The sequence below is a fragment of the Budorcas taxicolor genome, chromosome 5, assembly GCF_023091745.1.
Source record: "Budorcas taxicolor isolate Tak-1 chromosome 5, Takin1.1, whole genome shotgun sequence".
Lineage (NCBI taxonomy): Eukaryota > Metazoa > Chordata > Mammalia > Artiodactyla > Bovidae > Budorcas > Budorcas taxicolor.
Genome location: NC_068914.1, coordinates 5,619,944 through 5,639,626, shown reverse-complemented (window position 1 = coordinate 5,639,626; position 19,683 = coordinate 5,619,944). Strand labels below are relative to the sequence as shown.

At 47.2% G+C, this 19,683-nt stretch overlaps 1 protein-coding gene across 1 annotated transcript in view; it reads right to left on the bottom strand.

Annotated features, from left to right (window-relative positions):
- Window positions 1-11,598: 11,598 nt before the first annotated feature.
- The window catches only part of GRID1 (glutamate ionotropic receptor delta type subunit 1), a 684,852-nt gene continuing 676,767 nt past the window's right edge, over window positions 11,599-19,683 (bottom strand). The window contains exon 16 of the mRNA XM_052640513.1: window positions 11,599-12,096. Within this exon, the coding sequence (XP_052496473.1) occupies window positions 11,668-12,096 (429 nt within the window). The 3' untranslated portion in view covers window positions 11,599-11,667. The remainder of the gene's footprint in view (window positions 12,097-19,683) is intronic.

The window sequence follows — 19,683 nt, the reverse complement described above, 5'->3', positions numbered from 1 at the left end:
CAAAGATACTGAAAGACAAAGCATTGTCTTGACTGTACGATTATAGATCTAACCCAACTATATCAGCAATTACGTTGAATGCAAATAGACTAATCACTACAAGTAAATAATTTTTAAAAATAAACTAAATTAAACACAGGACCCACCCCCACCCCCCACCCCCAGCACACACACACAGTCGCACAGAACTTCAAGCTGCTAACAAATGCTACACCTTAAATATAAGCACACAGAAAAAGTTGAAAGTACGGAATGGAGAGGTGTCAATTTTCTCCAAATTTATTTCTGGATTCAATGCAGTTTCAATCAAAATGTCAGGAGGAATTTTGTGAAGAATAGGATGGTGATTCTAAACTTGATGTGTGAATGCATGGGACCAGATATCACAACTGATCACAAAGTTGCAGTGACCGAGACCGTGTGATCTTGGTAAAAATGGACAAATAGGCCATCAGAACAGAATATGAAAGCGGTCTAGGACACACAGCTCAGCTGATTTATGATGAACCTGATATGGCAGTGGGGGTGACAGAGGCACTTTTTCCCCATAGGTGGTGCTAGAATAACTGAATCTCTGTGTTTTAAAAAACGTCTTTTAACTTCTATTTTTAATTTAAAAATTAAGTCCAGGAGGATTATAGGTGTAAATGTGAAAAGCAAACCAGACAGCAACGAAGCATGAATGTCTCCCTGACCTGGGTTAGGCAGAGCTTTCAGAAGCAGGGCAAACTGATACTGAGGGCAAGAGAAAAGTTGACACATGAACCTACATTTAATTTAAGAACTTCTGTTCATCAAAAGATAGTAGAGAGTGAGAAGGCAAGCCATAGTGTGGAAAAAGAGGGACATTCACAAAAGCAGATATTCAGATAAGTGTATGTAAAGACTCAATCTCATTAGTCAACAAGAGCATGTGAATAAAATCCACAGTTTGGTATACTACATTCCCACTAGCGCATGGCTACAATTAAAATATCTGAAAGCACTAGTGTTAGTGAGGATTTACAATAATTGCAATTCTCAGACATCACAGGTGAACTGCATAAATCAGGGCAACGGCGTCTGAAAACATTTTAGCAGTATCTATATAAAGTCCAACCAATGTATACCTCTGACCCAGCACTCTAACAGAAACACATACATAAATCTGCCCCAAATCATGTACAATAAAATCTTCATAGGGACACTATTTGTAATAACACAATAAAAATAAACCGAGTCTATAAACAGTAGATTGCATAAGCTGTGATATTCATATAATTAAATCCTCTATAGCAATGAAGTGAACTTCACATAGAAATGAAGAGAAACCTCTAAGGCCAACATTGAATGAAAAAAAACAAAAAAAACAAAAAAAACCCAGGGCCAAAAAAGGATAATTGAGTCTATCTGTACCTATTTTTAAAATATATTAAATTAACGAGTGGTTACAGAACTAGGAGGCATGGTTTACTCTGGGGTTTCAGAGGCATTAATTAGGAAGTTGGAAATGTTCTATTCCTGTTTAGGCTGCTGGCTATGCAAGAGTGCTCACCTTGTTAAAATGAATCAAGCTGTACAGTTATGATTTGTACACTTTTGGGGGTGTATTCAATAATTTTGTTTACAGATATATTTTCAAACTGTGCCCCTGTAGTCAGCTGGGCTCTTTGCAATCATGTTTTCTATACCAATGATGTTCATCACTGATTAAAGCTCTTGCTATGTGCTAGCCACTAATGCTGGCACTAGATGATTTATTCCAGTTATTATTTCATCCTTTGAGATGGGATTACTCCTCTCTTTGTATAGATTTCACAGATGCAGAAGCTGATACTCAGGTTAAGTGACTTACTTAGGGTCATATAGAAATAAAAATAGCAGAACCTGATTTCAAAAGCATGCCTTTCTGATTGCAGGTCAGTGCCTCTTCTGTAACTCCCCGCCTTGGCATTGTCTGGGATTCCATTTAGAAGGGTGGCCTCCAACAACTAAATTAGAGTTTTGAGGCATACAGTCTCTGCCTCAGCTGTGAAAAGGGAAAGGAATGATTTTTCCAAAATGTTCCATACTCCATTCTGTCAGCCTTCACCCACAAGCTTGCGATCTGTGATGGTTGAGCTCCAGATCTAGGAAAATAGCCCTCTGCCTGATGTCTCTGCATTTCATGTCTACATCTTCTGAACACGTGGAGCAATCTAGGATGGAGAGAGCACAGGTTTTATCTAGGCAGATAAACTAGCTGGACCTCCTTGAGCAAACCACGTAACTATTCTGAGTCTCTTTTACCTCATTTGCCAAAGAAGAGATTTCTTGATTTTCCAAGATGAGAAATGAGTTAATTCTCATAGAACATGATAGGCATATAATCCATGTGAATCCCCCCTTTCCTCCTCTGCATCCTGACATGTTAAGCACCTTTCATTTCTCCCCCTCACCATAGCCATTCCACCCTGCTCTGTGCCCCAGGAGGCTGGCCAATGTGAGTCTTGGTGAGCTCCTTGCTCTCTGCTCTTAGAACTGGCAGAAGATTAAGAGGTGGGGAACCAGTGAAGTCAGAGTACACGTTCCTCCTCCTGGCTCCTTGTGGGATCGCCATCAGATGGCTTATCCCCTGGAGATGGACTCAGCCCATTTCACACCTCCTCTCTCCCAGTTAAAGCACATGCTTCCTCCTCCTCTCCTTTCTGGCCACGAGGTGCTAAGACCATGCTGCTCCCACCATCCACAGCCTTCTTCACTATTCTTACGGCTGACCTGGGTACATCCTTCTGAATGGTGCCCCTGTCCTCAAATTCCTCAGCTTCAGTGTGGCCTCTCTTTCTTACTGGGCAGGATCCTTACAGATCTGACAGCCTGCTCTTTATCTCCTGAATTGTGAAGCACCTTCTTCCTGAGAAAACCTAGCTTGTCCAGATGACAAGTTGCTCATCAAGGAAGATCAGCCACTGTGAGCTTCACACCTAAGGTGGTGGCAGAAACTGAAAAACAGATAGACACAGTAAATGTAAAATGATCTCAGCACACACACTCACGCATCTACTTTTTTCATCAGGCATAAGGGAGTTAGGTCCTATCTCAGAAGCAAAGAGACATCACCCCAGAAAGCCCCTGGCCATCTGGGGTTTTATAGAATGTGTGACTATAAACCTCACCCCTTATACTCTTGAAGACTCAGTACCTCCGTAGCTTTGGAGGCCAGTCCTCCCCAGAGCCTGCTTCTTCTCACATCTGCATTTCATTATAAGCCCATAGGGAAGTCAGGGTACTGACTGAACAGCTTCCAATCAGTTTGTGCCACTCACTGTAGGTAAGCCAGGCTGCTTTTCATTTGCTTTCGGGGAACAATTGAGAATTATTATCTGAGCCAGTGTCGGGAATAGACGTGAGAGCTGCAAGCATTGTCAGCTCCCAGTGGGACAGGGCTGGGGCATAGGGCAAGTGTCCCAGTCCTAGGGGTGAAAATGGAAATGCTGTTTTTCTTCACCCTGGCAGGCAACTTTGCCTTCTGCCCAAGCTGAAAGGAAGTGTGCCCTGTGTGATCACTATGAATGAGACAGTTGGCTACACTCAGAGGCTGAGCAGTTCCCACCGAGAAGTAGGGTGCTGTCGGTATGCAGATAAGCCCAAGAGCCGCCATTTTTGAGGCCCTATTTGTGCAGAGGCTTTATCGCAGGTCCTCACAGCTGATCAGGACTCAGGACCCATTCTTAGGGGAAGCGATACGGCAAGAGGCTCGGAGCTGAGAGTGATGGGACCAAGAATACTCATATGGTGAGTGACAAAGACCAGAGTTTAAGCCAGATTTGTTTGACCCTCAGTCTCTACTTATTGGATGAGTGTTAAGCCAGGCTGGTTCCCATAGACATTCATTTGGCTCTACCTTAATATGGAAGAAAGCAATCTGACCTCCACGAAGCAAAAGTAAGAACTCTTGCTTGTCAGCCTCCATGTAGGTTCAACAGGTGAGTCAGATACCACAAGAGGGGAGCGTATGAAATGGGAAAACTTTGTTGTCAGAACTCACAGATAGCTCTACAGACATCCTTATCACCTTAAATCCGGGATAACAGAGCTAAAAGGCCCAGAAGCTAAATGAAAAGCCAGCTCTTGCTTATTTTAGTGATACTCAGCAGTTGCCTTGCTGGAGGTCTGAGGGATCCCAACCCCTTCTCCCTGTCCCATCCCGCAATGAGCCCAGCGTAGGAGAACGTGTGTTGCTCTGCTCCAGGCCCCGTGATAACACTCTCGGTGTAAAGTGCTAATACTGTGTCACGAGTAAAAGCTTGGGCTCTGCACTCAGATTCCCTGGATGTCACAGCCCTGTTCTACCCGGCCAGCAAGTCACTGAACTTTTCTGAGCATCCTTTTCTCTTAGCTACAATGCACGATCAAAACAGGAACAAATGAGATGATATAGAGAAAAGTTTGGCATGTAATAAACACTCAATAACTTGCAGCTATGCTTATGATTACTAACTATGGGATTCTCAAAAAAGACAATGAGATATATATTATCATCATCAATATATGAATAAAGCAGTGAGATTCCAGGAAGTAAAAACAACACCAAAAACCCACTGTACTCAATACGTCACAACCATTATGTGCCAGAAATAGGATTCCAGCCCACACCTGGACAGTTTCACCAGCTGTCCCTTTGCTTCGTCTGGACCACGCTCCCCTGCGCCAGGATTAACGCATCAGGACCACTCCATGGCCCCTTCGTCCTGCGGTGCCTTTTGTGCTCTGCCAGTGGGCCTTCTCTGCTGCTGCTGCTAAGTCGCTTCAGTCGTGTCCGACTCTGTGCAACCCCATAGACGGCAGCCCACCAGGCTCCCCCATCCCTGGGATTCTCCAGGCAAGAGCACCGGAGTGGGTTGCCATTTCCTTCTCCAATGCATGAAAGTGAAAAGTGAAAGTGAAGCCGCTCAGTCCTGTCCGACTCTTAGCGACCCCACGGACTGCAGCCCACCAGGCTCCTCCGTCCATGGGATTTTCCAGGCAAGAGTACCGGAGTGGGCTGCCGTGGACTTCTCTACCTCTGGGTTAAAGTCCCAAGGTTCCACCTGAAGTGTGTTTCCCACACTCTTTCCTCTGGGTAATGCTTTGTAATTCTTCCCCCTCAAGTGGGTGCTGACCTGGGGTCACACCTGAACACCAGCATTGGGCGACTGGAACACAGGGCCTTCCTGAACCCCATCTCTCACAGGCAGAGACTTAAAATTTGTATAGGAAGAGTTCTAAGAATATCTGAGAAGATATGGATCTTGTTTCTGAAAAACATGCACACACACAGAGTAACCGAACAATTTAACAAACAATTAAAAAAATCTCTCAGGCACCTCAGAGGTTTACCCAGGGGCTTCGGGGGAGGCTTCCCTTGGCCTGATACACAGTTTACTTTCTGTAGAAGGAGGGGCTTTGGGAAGAACAGACACCCCACCTAAAAGCAGCCTGTTTTCTGAGTAAATCTAGGAGACCCTGACACCCTGCCTGTTAAAGGGTTCTTTAAAGGAGCAGGTACCTGGCCCAGACTCTGTGGATAGGAATGACCCTGCTAGCCCAGGCTAGCCATGGCCACAGCAGGGGTGCAAAAGCAGATACTCACCTGAGGCCACTGGAGAGAAAGCAACAAAGGCAGAAGCTGAGGGAGCTGGTGGGGCTGGCACCACGATGCCTTGGGGCAGAGAAGGTCGGCGTGGGTCCAGCGGCTGAGGGACAGCAAGGCTGCTCCCTATCCAGGGAGAGCCAGCTGCGTTGGCAGGAACACGGGGCTATGGACTCAGACAGACAAGAAAATGTGTCTCCCAACACTGTCACTTACCAGCTTTGGAACCAGGCCTTTTTGAGTCTCACCTTCCCTTTCTACAAATTTGAGACAAAAATCTCTACCTTGCAGGGCTGCTCTGAGAATGAGAGAGCATTTGTATGTAAAGCGTAGGGAGCAGACCCTGGAACACGTTACTGAACTGCACAGATATTGCGTTGGCTATAAACTGAAAATTTGTGGCATCTCTGTGTCAAACATGTCTATTGGCACCGTTTTCCTAACAGCAGTTGCTCACTTTGTGTCTCTGCATCACATCTTGGTAACTGTCACAATATTTCAAACTTAATCAACATTATTGTATCTGTTAGATCTGTGATCAGCAATCTTTGATGTCATGATGGTTAGCATTTCTTTGCAATATTTTTGATTAAGGTAGATATATTGTTTTCTTAGACATTATGCAACTATACGCTCAATAGAGTGTAATGTAAACCTAACTTTCATATTCAACAGGAATTCAAAACAGTTCGTATGACTTGTTTTGTTGTGATATTCATTTTGTTGCAATGGTCTGGAACTGAACCTGTAGCATCTTTAAGGTCTCCTGGCACCTGATCAATAAATAGTCAGTGAAACGGATGTGATCATGTCTATTCTTAAATGGAAATATTTAGATACCTTGGGGAATGCTGGAGACTTCTTTGCACAGTTCCAGGATTTGGGTTGAAAATCAGGATTTCACAATAACGGTTTGGTGAGAATGGGCAGTTCACTGGGCACGTTTGGCGCCTGGCCAGAGAGAGACCAGATAGAAGCAGGAAATGCATCTCCCTCCAGAGTGGCTGACTGCAGAGCACCACGTGGCCGATGGATGCATGGAGACTGGACACTGGACAGAAAAGCCCTGAAACAGCCTCTTTCCTCCCTGGACTCCGTTTCCCAGATCTGAGAAGCAGGACCTGCTTCCATTGCCCAAGTGCATAGCAGCGTGCTTCTAAACTGCATGCCTGTTTCTATAGTGCTGAGTGTGTGTGCAAGGACCCCAGTGTTCATGCAGGAACATGTGTATATGTGTATATGTGCCTGTGTGCTGTGTGCTCAGTTGTGTCCAGCTCTATGAAACCCCATGGACTGTAGCCCTCCAGGCTCCTCTGTCCATGGGATTTTCCAGGCAAGAATACTGGAGTGGGATACAATTTCCTTCTCTGGGGGTCTTCCCAGCCCAAGGATCGAACCTACATCTCTGGCATTCCCTGAAATGGCAGGTGGATTCTTCGCCACTGTGCCACCTAGGGAGACCTGCACATGCCCGTGTACACTTACCTGGTTTGTTGATAAGTCTCAGTGTGTTGATGGATATTTTGTTTCCCTCAGAGATTGACTACCTGGTTGCCCTAGCAACTGTATGCTTGGATCTGCCAGTAACAGAGCCCTTCCTGAGACATTGGATTGCTCACCCTGGTGCCCTCTCTTCCAGATCTTGGCCATTGCCCATTGCAAATTTCTGTAGCAGAAGTTGTTTTTTCTTGTTATGGAGAAAACCTCTCCTTTCTCTGGAGCTCAGCACCCAATGTCAAGTTCAGAGGTCAGAAAATCAAAGCTGGAAAGAGGATCTGATATCATTGACAACTGTCCCTTCCTCCCTTGTAGGAGGTGATTATTAGCTCATCTGATTTATCTGGAACAACTGTACTTTTCTCATAAATAATCTCCACTATATACCACAGAGAAGGTAAAAAGACAATAATTAAAGTTATTGGCACAGGAAGTTGTTACCTATTTGAAATTTCCTGGTATGAAGGGTGAGAATAATAAAGACAGAACATAGTTTCATTTATTAAAAGCAACTAATGGCATGAAAAAATAATATTTTAAGTACAAAAAAACTCACATTAGGAACAGAAATGCTGTCTCTTTTATTGTGTTCATAGCCAGGGAAGGTCAGTTAAAATATTTTGAACTTTTATCTAATCTTGTGTTGCCAAAGCTAGGAGAGCAAAAGAAGGCTTTTGTTAAGACATAGATGCTAATTCATGAGCATGTTCCTGTGGGAGTGAAAGGTGAGTAAATAACCCCTTAGTCTTGGAAGCATAAGGTCGCATACAGACCCAAGCTCCCCAAGGGGCCTTACCCACCCCCATGGTGATTAAGTGAGACGGCACAGCCCAGAGGAGCTGAATGTTCCTGCCGTGTCATCACGGCCTGTAGGGCCAGTGGTATTTTGTTCCTTTATGTGCCATTTGTCTCCTTTCAAAGCTTGAAAAGACAGGATTAAGTATCGAATTTGTTTCACCTTGGTAAGATTTAGAATGATTTAGAATTTAAGAACTGATTCTCTTTTTCTCAAGTAAATAGAACACTTTGGGATTCCTGTGTAGATCCATCTGTCTGTTCAGATAATCTGGGAATGCCTGAGGGTTCTATGCCTCCCCGCCCCCAGTCCTTCAAGCCTGCACTCAACATGGGAGAAGCCTCTCATTTGTGCAGGGACAGAGGACAAGGGCCAGACAGGCTCCTTCCAGTTTCCAAAAGTTGAGATTTTGATCATGAAAACCAAACTCCTGAGGTCAGCCCTGCTTGGCCCAAGGCTGCCAGCAGGGGAACTTTGTGATGCAAAAAAGTGGGGCTGGAAAGCATATGACTCTGGAGGTGCAAAGGCCAGACTGGTGATCCCAGGGTCATAGAAATGACTGGGTATATGGATATTCACTGGAAAAAATGGTACCCCAGAGCATCTGAGGGTCAAATATTGAAAAGCCAAGCTATGAGGCCTCAGAGCATGACAGAGCCTTAACCCTAAGGCCAAAGCACAGGAAAGCAACTGCTCCGAGATCGGAGTGGGTGTAGATCTGAGAGAAGAAACAGAATCACTCAACTGTTAAAGGGGTGCTCATCCCACAAGGCCGTGGGGACACTTCCCTATGTAACGTGTCCCGGTTCTCTCGTAGGCATTCTTCGAGAGGGCAGACATAGCAGGAAACTATCAGGTCAACCAAGCATTAGAATCGCTTCTCCGCCTGCCCCTCACATTGCTGCCCAGCTGAGAGGCGTGCTCTGCAAACACACTGCGTGAGGGGGACGCGGCTCCTCTCCCAGGAGTGTCTGAGAGCCACTTGGCCTGAGAAACTTCTCTCAGCAGTCCATACCAAGGGGACAGAGTATAGCTGGTGCCCAGGAGCACACAGATAGCACTTCTTCACCCCAGAGAAGAAGAGGGCAGGGAGCAAAGTCAAGTTTTATTATTAAACAACTTTAATCCAAATGCTGATTATTATTTGCAGTGTCTGAAGGCACAAAATATACCTAAAATGCATGGAATAGTCTAAACAGAGTTATAAATCCAAGGAGCAAAGCATGAAGGAAAAAAAAAATACATTCTGAGCCGACACAGAAATCTGAGTTGGGAGGAATTTTTTTCTAGAGAACTTGCTTGAGTATCAGCCATTTCCCCTCATGCCAAGGATAGAAATTTAAAAAAAAAATTATATAAACATGGTGAGGAATAATACCATGAGTTGTTTAGTTTTTTTTTTTTATAAGCAAAATACCTTTCCTTTAAAGATCCACTTGTTCTCATTCTCTCTCTTTCACACACACACACACACACACACACACACACACACACACACACCCCCAGCACTCTCCTCTCCCTGACACCCATTCAAAGCAAACTGCCCAAGAAGACACCCATGGTATACTCCAGAAGACATTTCAGGGAAAATAAAAACAGACTTGAGTGTGAGATAGGCAGTGAGACCAGAATTTGATTAAGAAAATAGAGAAATATATATATGAAAAAACTGACCATCCAGGGAAGGCCCCCTCAAAGTGCTGATGGAAAGAAAATGAAGTCTGTTCTGCCTCAGGATTACAGTAGCCCACCTAAGCTTCCCCGCTTGCATGCACCCGGCTCCAAACTCTATGCGCTCTGATTAGAGGAATGTCAACGGATTGTCCTGGCAGCACGAGTATCAGGCCATTCGCAGCATCCAGATAAATAACATAATTATAAACACTCTCCTTCCCAGGGTGTTTTTAGCTGACTCTGTGATGCAGCCGTTCCTTACTGCTCAATCATGTCACACGGGACTTTGGGAAAGAAATCAATCCCAGGCTAGTTATCACCTTCATAAATACGTCTCTGGAGTAACTGCACAGGGCTACAGGAGAGGCAATCAATAGGACTTTGTATTTCTCCAGGATTACAGACAGACCCCAGCTCTCAGCCCCGCCCCATTACTGCTGGGGGATGGAGCCCCGCCCTTCTTGGTGCAGGATGTGGGGTGTGTTCAGCACCATGGCAAGTTACGAAAGCAGAATCACCTTTGTCTTCAGAAGAAAAAGAGCTAAAGTTACATATAGTTACCTACAGCTTAGAGCACTTGAATGACTGCCTCTAGAGTCATTTCCTCTCCCTGATTCTATAGTTTCATTGCCCCAGAAAGGGCAATGGAGGGAGGCAGGGCTATCAGGTCATTGTAGCCTGAAGAAAAAGAGTTTCCTAGCAGGTTTATCAGCTCAGGGATAGAGCCGGGGAGCTCAGAGGCTAGACAATGCCCTCAGCCAGGAGAGACCCTGCTATGGGCTGGATCGCAGACTGAGAGCTTCTGCTTTGGAGCAGGTGGCGAAGCAGGACATGAAGTCTCATGCTGGGTTTCAGTCCTGTCTGGCAGACTGTCTGCAGGGTTTAAGACCCAGGGATATCCTTTCACTTTGGGAGCTTCTTCTCTGGAGGCTGGGAATTACTTATCTCCACATCACACAGGTTACATTGTTCTTTCTGTTAAGAGCCGAGGCTTCCTCTTACCTGCACGAACATGGTCCTTTTTATCTATTGTGGGCACTCGCATCACCTAGGGCACTAGTCTGCTCACCTGCGGTCCCTCTCTCCATTCCTGCAACGGGCTCCTTTCACCTGAAAACACACCCACACCCAAGTGAATATTCTCCCCCTACCTGGCTTCTCGCACCCTCCGCCTCACCTGGTCCACACACCAGACCTCACAGCTTCCAATCCCCATGGGAAAAGCCAAGCCCACCTCTGCTCAGCCTCCCTGAGGCAATGGTGGGACCCAGCCTCTTCCTCCCAGATTCCATCACTTGTGGATGTTTCTTATTAAGAAAAGAAAGTCAAACACACACACACACACACACACACACACACACACACACACACACACAGAACAAGGCCAACAGGATAACCCTAGAACACGTCGGCCTCCACGTCCTCAGAGTTGGCTGCATCTGCCTGGGTGCTTCTCTTGGCCCACAGCACACCGTGATGTGAAGGGGGGTGACCAGCAGGACAGCTCCAGTCCCGGGAGCCTCCTCAGTCCCAGGCTGACTGGCACAGGGACCCAGGGGTCAGGCTAACACTGGTTCGAGGGTCACCCTTTATCTACATGAGAGGACTAAGGGGAAAAGGGCCAGGGGCATAGGAACATGGCAGGAACCAGGAGACAGGGAAGGAGGCAGCGCCCCAGGCTGCTCAAAAGGGACTGGCTGGTCACCTTCCCCGCTGCGCCAGCAGGGGGCGTCCTTTTCTGATCACCCCTCCTGCCCTCGCCCTCAGAAAGGCCCAGGAACAGGGGGCTTCTTTGGCACTTCAGAATGATCACAAGTAATTTGCCATTTTATTCATATAGAACAAAATTTACAAAGTCATTCATACAGGTTTTTTTTTTTTTTACTGACTTCGAAAATTGGGAATATTCAAAATACACTTTTACCCCACTCCATTCTGTCATTATTTACAGGTATATACAAGAAAAATGAAAGAGTCTCTGTGTGTGTGTGTGTGTGTGTGTGCGCGCGCACAGGCACGCGCGTGTGTGGTTTGTGTTGTTGTTTTCTGGTATTAAAAAGCTCTGCTGGTCGGGTGGGTGGATGGGCGGGCAGGAGGGCAGGCGGCGCGGTCAAATGGAGGTGCCGTGGGAGGTGTCCAAGGCCTCCGGAAGGACGCCTCCAGGCACGGGCTGGAAGGACATGGGGATGGGGGTCTTCACGGGGCTCTGGCGGAACAGCCCCCCGTTGGGCGACCTGTGTTTGCACTGCATGGAGGGCATGGTGGCCGAGCTGCTCAGTGGCAGAGGCAGGTTGCTGCTGGGCCCTGATGAGAGTGTCCGGCTGGTGCCGTGGCTGCTTTGCTCCGGCAGGAAGGTGCTGACCGAGAGCTGCGTGTTCTGGTACTCTCGCGTGGGCTCCAAGGCCTGGCTGGGAGCCAGGCCCCCCATCTCCAGGGCCGAGAGCTCAATGGACGCTGGGGAAATCTGCTTGTGAGCAATGTCTTCATCCATTAGGCTGTTCATGCGCCGATGGACCTGCTCCAGGTTCACTTCTTTGTCCTGAGGGAGAGCATAGGAGGAGGGTCAGGCCAAGCCCTAAAGGGAGCCCCAGCTGGCTTTCTACAAATTTTGGGAGGCTGGAGAGCACAGCTTGCTGGGCAGTAGGGTAAAGTGGGCCCCCATTCCTCCCACCTTCCCCCAACTGCATGGCCAGCCCTCCTTACCTGGGATACCGGTAGCCTAGGACACTGCTCCCAGGTAGCAAGGACCCAGCAAGAAGCGCTTTGCAGCATTTGCCCCCCAAACGCACTCTGCTCAGGACCAATCACACCCAGAGGCAACCCTTGGGAGAAGATGCTTTGAACAACTGGCAGAAGCAATGGAAGAAAGGAGTCCCATGGAAATAAAAAGGTTTGGTCCTTGAGCCCCTGATATGCCCCATGGATATGCAATTTAGGGTTTACAATGCTCAGAAGACCTGGTGTGATCATCCCCGCTGTACACAAAAGGAGGCTCGGGTTCAGGAAGGTCAATGGCCTCCCCGAGTCATAACCCCAGTGAGCAGCAGACGCAGCAGGGGAATTCTGGAGTACACGAAATCTTCAGAGATGCTGGGGAGGGGGCCTGTCCCTGTCTGGAAGCTCATGTGGCTGGGGGCCTGGATGAGGATGGGGCATGGGATGGTGAGGAAAGGGAATTCCCCAGGATCAGCTGTCATTCCTGATATTGTAAAGGTTTGAGGCTGCCGAGATGGGTGACGCTCATCGCTGATTCTCCATGTAGTGAATTGCACACCTGACTCTTTCACCATAAGGGGGATGGTATCAAGGAAAATATTTTGTTTGTGCAATTATTTATTGGCTTAAGAAACAGAACAAATATCACTGGTATTTTGTCTTCAATGTCAGGATAAATCAAAGAGGCCAAACTACTTGAAAGCTCCTTAAAGACAGACTATAGAATCTACTTCCTCAGTTTCTCCCCAGTGACCTGGGGTACAAAACCAGATGTCTGTGGAAGAGCCATACCAACCCTTCAATGAGGTATTAGAAGCTGCAGTCCTATTTGCAGGCAGCATTAGGGCCTCTGTGTCAGGCAAGGTTAATCCCTCCACCTATGAGGCCCTGGTGTCAAACTCCAAGACAAGTACCATGTCGAAGCTTTGCTCCAAAACAGGACATCACAGGCTGTCTAATGCCAGTCTTCATACAGCAGAGAGAGGAACCTGTCCCCTGCTGACCCGCAGGCTCGTTAGGAATAACCATGAAAGGTAAAAGTCCTGAATATGATTTCAAATGAAGAAAGAAAGAGCCACACAGATCCAAGGACCAGTTCAGCGAGTCTCTGGGCTCCTCTAAGGCTGGTTCCCCAGGCAGAGGCAACCCTGAATAACCGGCCTGAGCTCCGCTCTCAGAGCAGGGCCCATGGGGCTAACCCGCATGGAGTCTCATCCCAGGTCTCCTCAGACAAGGAAGCTGCCTTGGCCGTCCACTCCGTGTCCCCAGTGCCCTCTGGCCTGGAGGAGGCAGTGTCACTGCTCTCTACCACCTTGTCGAGGCCACGACTGGCACACAGGGCTTGGCTTCTGGTGGGAGACCTGCTGTCTTCCCCAGAACAAGAGATCTGACAACACTCAAACAACAATGAGGAGCTCATTCCAGGCCACGAAAAAGACAGAGGATAAAGAAGGCCAACTGGTGTGACGGTGAAGGTACGATGGTGAGGAGATTGTACTGTGGATAGACTTCACAGAAGAAATCACTGACATGGTCCCAGCGGCAGAGCCAGGATTCCAGTGAGTTGAAGCCCCACATAGCAGAGCTCAGCTTGCTGATGCCGGCAGACCAGCTCCAAGTATAGGAACGTCTGGGTGGCAAATGGGTGGAACTGGGGGAAGGGTACTAGGGCTTTACTTAGACTAAATATGGTACATACAATGTCTTTCACGGACTCCAACAGTTTGTAAAATGTTAACAAGCCAAATCCAAGTTCACTTCTTAATTAAGTTATAGCATGGTTAATCCAGCTCTGTGCTATCTTGGTCTTTTCCCTGTGTTGTCTATATGCTTTGTTTCCATTTTTGAGTATTTGAGCAAACTCTGGGAGACAGTGAAGGACAGGAAGCCTGGCATGCTGCAGTCCGTGGAGCTGCAAAGAGTGGGACACGACCTGGCGACTGAACAACAAGCTGTTATGTTAGACACTGGTTGTTTGACTGCCATCAAGCATCAATTCTCCCTTCCCAAGAAGACCTTATTTTATTTTGTCTCATTTTTGGGAACTGCTTTTTCCCCCACTGGATAACAGTGTGGCCGTTCCCTGTCTACCTGTAGCCAAAAGGCAGGAGCATGACCCAGTTAAGGACAAGAGAACTGGATCTGAGTTCTGAACAAAGAGATAAAGAGATGGAAGATGTTTGATGGTCCGTGACGGTGATAGTTCAAGAAACTTTGTACTGCATGATCCCCCTTCTGGATCTTGCCTCCCAGCTCTCCAGACGAGCCTGGACTTCTGCACATCACCGGGCAGGCTTCCCCAGCCTTCTCTTGGCTGCTCTGAGCTCCTGAGGAGCTCCTGACGCAGTGTGTTCGTGTGTGGCAGCCAGTGCCACAGCTGTGTTGGTAAATATTTGTATCTACAGGCTATTTTCACTTCAAAATAAATGAAGGACACAAGACAGGTACCAGAAGCCTGGAAGCTGGAGAAATTGAAGGAGAATTTCAGACATTTCTGAAGTTTAATAATACAAACTTCCCTTCTCCCTGCAGCCAGCAAAGCTAGAAGAATGAACAAGCCGAGTGCCTTGGCTGGCAGAGCCTTTAGCTGATGAAGGAAATTGAAGACCAAATAAGTGGTCCTGGGATCACTGGAAGAACTAGTTAGTTGCATAATCTTGCTTTTACCTCCTTTCTATGTTCTTTTCAGGGCTTTAAGAATCCTTTTGAGGATGGAAATAAGTAGTTCAAAAGTGGACTAATTTGGAGTAGGAGGAAAATGTCTTGGTCCCAGCTGTATTCACTCTGGAATCTGGCCTTAGAGAAGAGCTGGTGGCGGTTTAGTCACTAAGTCGTGTCCGACTCTTGTGACCCCGCTGGACTGTAGCTGCCAGGCTCCTCTGTCCATGGGATTCTCCAGGCAAGAATACTGGAGTGGGCTGCCATTTCCTATTTCAGGGAATCTTCCCAACCCAGGAATCGAACCCAGGGATCCTGCATTGCAGGCAGATTCTTTACTGACTGAGCTACAAGGGAAGCCCCCCTTCTCTCTTAGAGAAGAGAGCTTGGCCCTTCTTTTCTTAGTCAATGGAACACTCAACCAAGACAAGTGTTCAGGAGATGTTCCTCATGTTGTTGGGGTCTATAGGTAGAGAAGGGATAACTTCCTGCCAAAGAGGGAGACAGAGTTGAGAACAGGGGGGCCCTCTTGCCTATTGCCAGGGAAGCAGAGAAAAGGAGAGTTTTGGGGGAAGGCAAACCAACCAACATCTTCCAAAGAAACATTTGTGAACAAACGAGGTCTCTAAGACGAACTCCTTTAGCAGTGAAGGACAAGGGAGAGAGGTTTGGTGGGGAGTGTTATGAAAGATGTAGGTCTCAGGCACTAGTCTAGCATAATAGTCACAGCTCTGAGGGGTCAGCCAGGTACCAGCAAAGCATCTAGACCAGCAGTCCCCAACTTTTTAGCACAAGGGACTGGTTTTGTGGAAGACAATTTTTCCCTGGACCAGGGCATGGGGGATGATTTTGGAATGATTCAAGTGCATTGTATTTATTGTATACATTATTTCTCTTATTATCACATCAGCTCCACTTCAGATCATCAGGCATTAGATCCTGGAGGTTGGGACCCCTGATCTAGACCACACTGTGGATGTGGAGAAAATCCAATTACCCTAGAGTCAGGATTTTGGAAAGAAAGCACTTGAATAAGTAGTCTTTTTAAATCCATATTTTTTCCTGCCTCCAATTAAGGACAAATGAAGCAGTTTCAAGGAGGTTGCAAAGCTGTGCAGTGCGTCTCATTTCCATTGAGGTTATTCATTAGCCTATAACCCCTCCACATCAAGACACAGAGAAAACGTTCACTCCGATTGAACAGACTTTCCAAGCCGACCTTCCTACTCCAAATGGCAGTCAAGAAATCCATTCCCTCCACACAAGTGGGACCTCATTCTATTCAAAGTCTATTACTGCAGGTAGTACCTGCTCAGTCACTCAGTTGTGACCGACTCTTTGCAACCCCATGGACAATAGCCCACCAGGCTCCTCCCTCCTTGGGATTCCCCAAGCAAGAATACTGGACTGGGTTGCCATTTCCTACTCCAGGGGATCTTTCTGACCCAGGGATGGAACCTGAGTCTCCTGTGTTTCCTGCATTGGCAGGAAGATTCTCTACCGGTGCACCCCCTAGGAAGCCTGTTACTACTGGCACACCCAACACAAAGTCACACCTGGAAGAAGAGGGTGCCATCTTGAGCTTCCTACATTGGATGCTTAACTGGACTGGAAAATGAGTAGGCTTCCCTGCTGACTCAGACAGTAAAGAATCTGCCTGCAATGTGGAGACCTGGATTCGAGCTCTGGGTAGGGACGATATCCTGGAGAAGGAACTGGCAACCCACTTCAGTATCCTTGTCAGGAGAATCCCATGGACAGAGGAGTCTGGTGGGCTACAGTTTACAGTCTACCAAAGAGTCAGACACGACTGAGACTAACACACACAAGGCAAATACCTCCCTGGAAAACACATGTGGCCCATTTCTGAGTCTCCCAGTATGTTCCATCAGGCATCTGTTTAGGAGGCCAGAAGGGAAGTGCAGGCAACGGGAGAAAATCACCTTCTTTGGAAACTCTGAAAACACTGTCTTCTTGGACCAGACTGAGCCCACATGAAGTCATTTTTGGTGCCCTCCTGGCCAAGGAAATAGGAGGCAGACATAATCTGCCTGCTCAAGGAAAGAGGCAGGAGTGATTTGAATAATTATCTATATTTTACACAAAATGGGGCATTCTATTACGTTATGCAAATTCAAATAATGGACTTTTTTATGTGCACTACATCAGTTTACATCCTCATTATCTCAAGGTTTCGGTGTTCAAGCAGGTAATGACAGCTGTGGAAAGAGACTCGGAAGCTCGCTGTGGCATCCATTAATTTACTGTAGGCAACTGACCTAGTCAAACAGCCCTGAATAGGACATAAAATTCACTGACGGCATTTATTCATGAATCCTGCTGAATTCCAGCTCCGTGCTGGAATTAAACACGATAGCACACGCACCAGCAGAGGTTACTGGGGACCCTCTCGCAAGCATTGTCTTGCAGAGGGAGAAAGTTCTGTAATTGAGCCGCTGTTCAATGTGGAAATAAAACATTGTACTGGAAAGCAGTAATTAACTCAACTATCATCTGTGTAACAGCAGGCTACACGTGGGACTCATCAGAACCGACTTTGGAGTCCGGCAGCTCCCACTTTATGTTAGGCAGGAACAAAACGGGATTGGGGACTTCCCATCTGACAAGGATGGTTGTAGGAGGTGATCTCCTGTTACTGCAGACCAATCAGGTGGGAAATAAGACTCAACTGACTGGGAGAAACACCATCAATGTCATCTTCTTAAGTATTGCTCCAAAGAATTGCTCAAGCCCAAAGGACTGGCTGAAGTCTGAGAGTGATGACTGGGTAAAAGCAAAGAAGCTGGGCTTTAAGTCCGTGAAGTGGCCACAGGGTATGATGGGCAGTCCCTAACTTTTTTGGCACCAGGGCCTGTTTTCGTGAAAGTCAGTTTTCCCATGGATCTGCAGGGAAGCGTTTCAGGATGATTCAAGCTCATTACATTTACTGTGCACTTTATTTCTATTATTACTACATTAGCCCCACCTCAGAACATCAGGCATTAGATCCCAGAGGTTGGGGCTCCCTGTTTCAGAATGTTGCAGGAAAGAATTCTGGTGAGCTTAACTGCAGATTTTGTAGAGGAGGACTGTGAAAGGAGGGAGTCAATAGACACTTCCCATCGTATGTAGTGGCAGCAGGTACACAAGGTGTAAAGGGACTTATTGAGGATACGCAGTTCTATAATAAATGGAGCACCAGGATGCCAGCCCACGTGTGCCTGGCTCCAAAACCTGAGCTGCTTTCCGCTCAACTTCCCCTTGGCATGACAGTGTAGAGCAGTAGTTTTCCTCCTTGGCAGGCTATCAGAAGCACATGGGGAGCTTCTAGAAATTACAGTTGTTCTCAACTGCCTAATACAACCCTTTGGAGAATGGAGCCCAAGTATCCGTATTTCTAAAACGCTCCAGGATGGATCACCTCTGATGTGCAGCCAGAACGGAAAGCCATTGATCCAGGTGCAATGACTCTACAATTTAACATTAACGTTTTCCTTATAGGATCTCAGACTGGTTCACTCACTCAGTAAACACTTTGGAACTCCTACTACCAGAGGAGCTAATGTTCCTCGTGAAGCATCCATCTTGGCCCCTGGCACATATAATTTGCTCGATATTTTATATTCATGACCCCTTAATGAGAGGTCTCACTGTTCTGGAGACTGAGCAAAGTGATGGGAATGCAGAGGTGAAGTGCCAATAGAATTGAAGCAGAGACAGGCAGGTAAACCATCAGTTGTAATTCGGAATCACACCCAACGTGAGTGTATACACAGGGAGGTGAGGAGACCCGTGGTGATGGGAGAGGGGAGGTTTTACAGAGGGGAGTGATGTGTGAGTTGGTTCTGATATACATACTGGTGTATGATAAGTGTTCAGTGACCTCTTACTAAAAGGCACACACACTCACTTTCTTACCCTCATGCCAAGCGATCCGGTTAGTAGCAGTGTAGCCATCGGGCCAGGATCAACAGTCAGAAGCTCTGAACCTTTCTGGACTGGGGCTAAACTTAATCCCTCTGGGGTTCAGAGGATGTAAATACCTAGCTAGGAGCCAGGATCCTGGCTTAGGAAGAGTTCTCAGTTACACCCTTCATCCCCAAACCATCTGGAAAAGCCAGGTTGGGACCCCTGCTCCTGCACACTCCCAGTGCCAGAGGCGGACACATAATCCCTATTCCGGTTCTGCCCCTATTGCTTCTGAGTCCTATTTCTCCAGGGACATGGACGCCTTCCTTAACTGTTGTGGAGGAGAATCAAAAGAGTGAAGAAGATAACATGGGAACCTGAGACTCATGTGGGGGCCTTGAGGGAAAAAAAGACCCAGGTTCAGCTTTGACTCCATGGAGTGGGACCTGGGAGTCCATATCTCTAATAGTGCCACAGAGGCAGATTCCAAGTCTGGTTTGGGAAGGCTTCTTAACCTCTCCCCATCTGAGACGCAACAACAGGGATGCCAGGTCATGAGCTGTCCTATGGGGAGGCCCATGTGCAAATCTGCTGGAGCAGAAGCGCATTGTGGGAGTCTACAGATAAAAGCCAGCCTGCTGGCCAGGATAGAGGAGCCTGACTGCTGCTGAACCCTTACTGCCTGCCCCCTGCCCTGCCTCTGTCAGCCCCTGTCTGCAGTGGAAGCAGGGCCTGGGGGAGAGCAGACACAGCCAGAAGCAACAAGAATTCCAAGCTCCCAGCCCAGTGACAGACGATTCATTCCCCCACTTCTCATGTCATCTCTCATTTGTGCAGTTCTCAT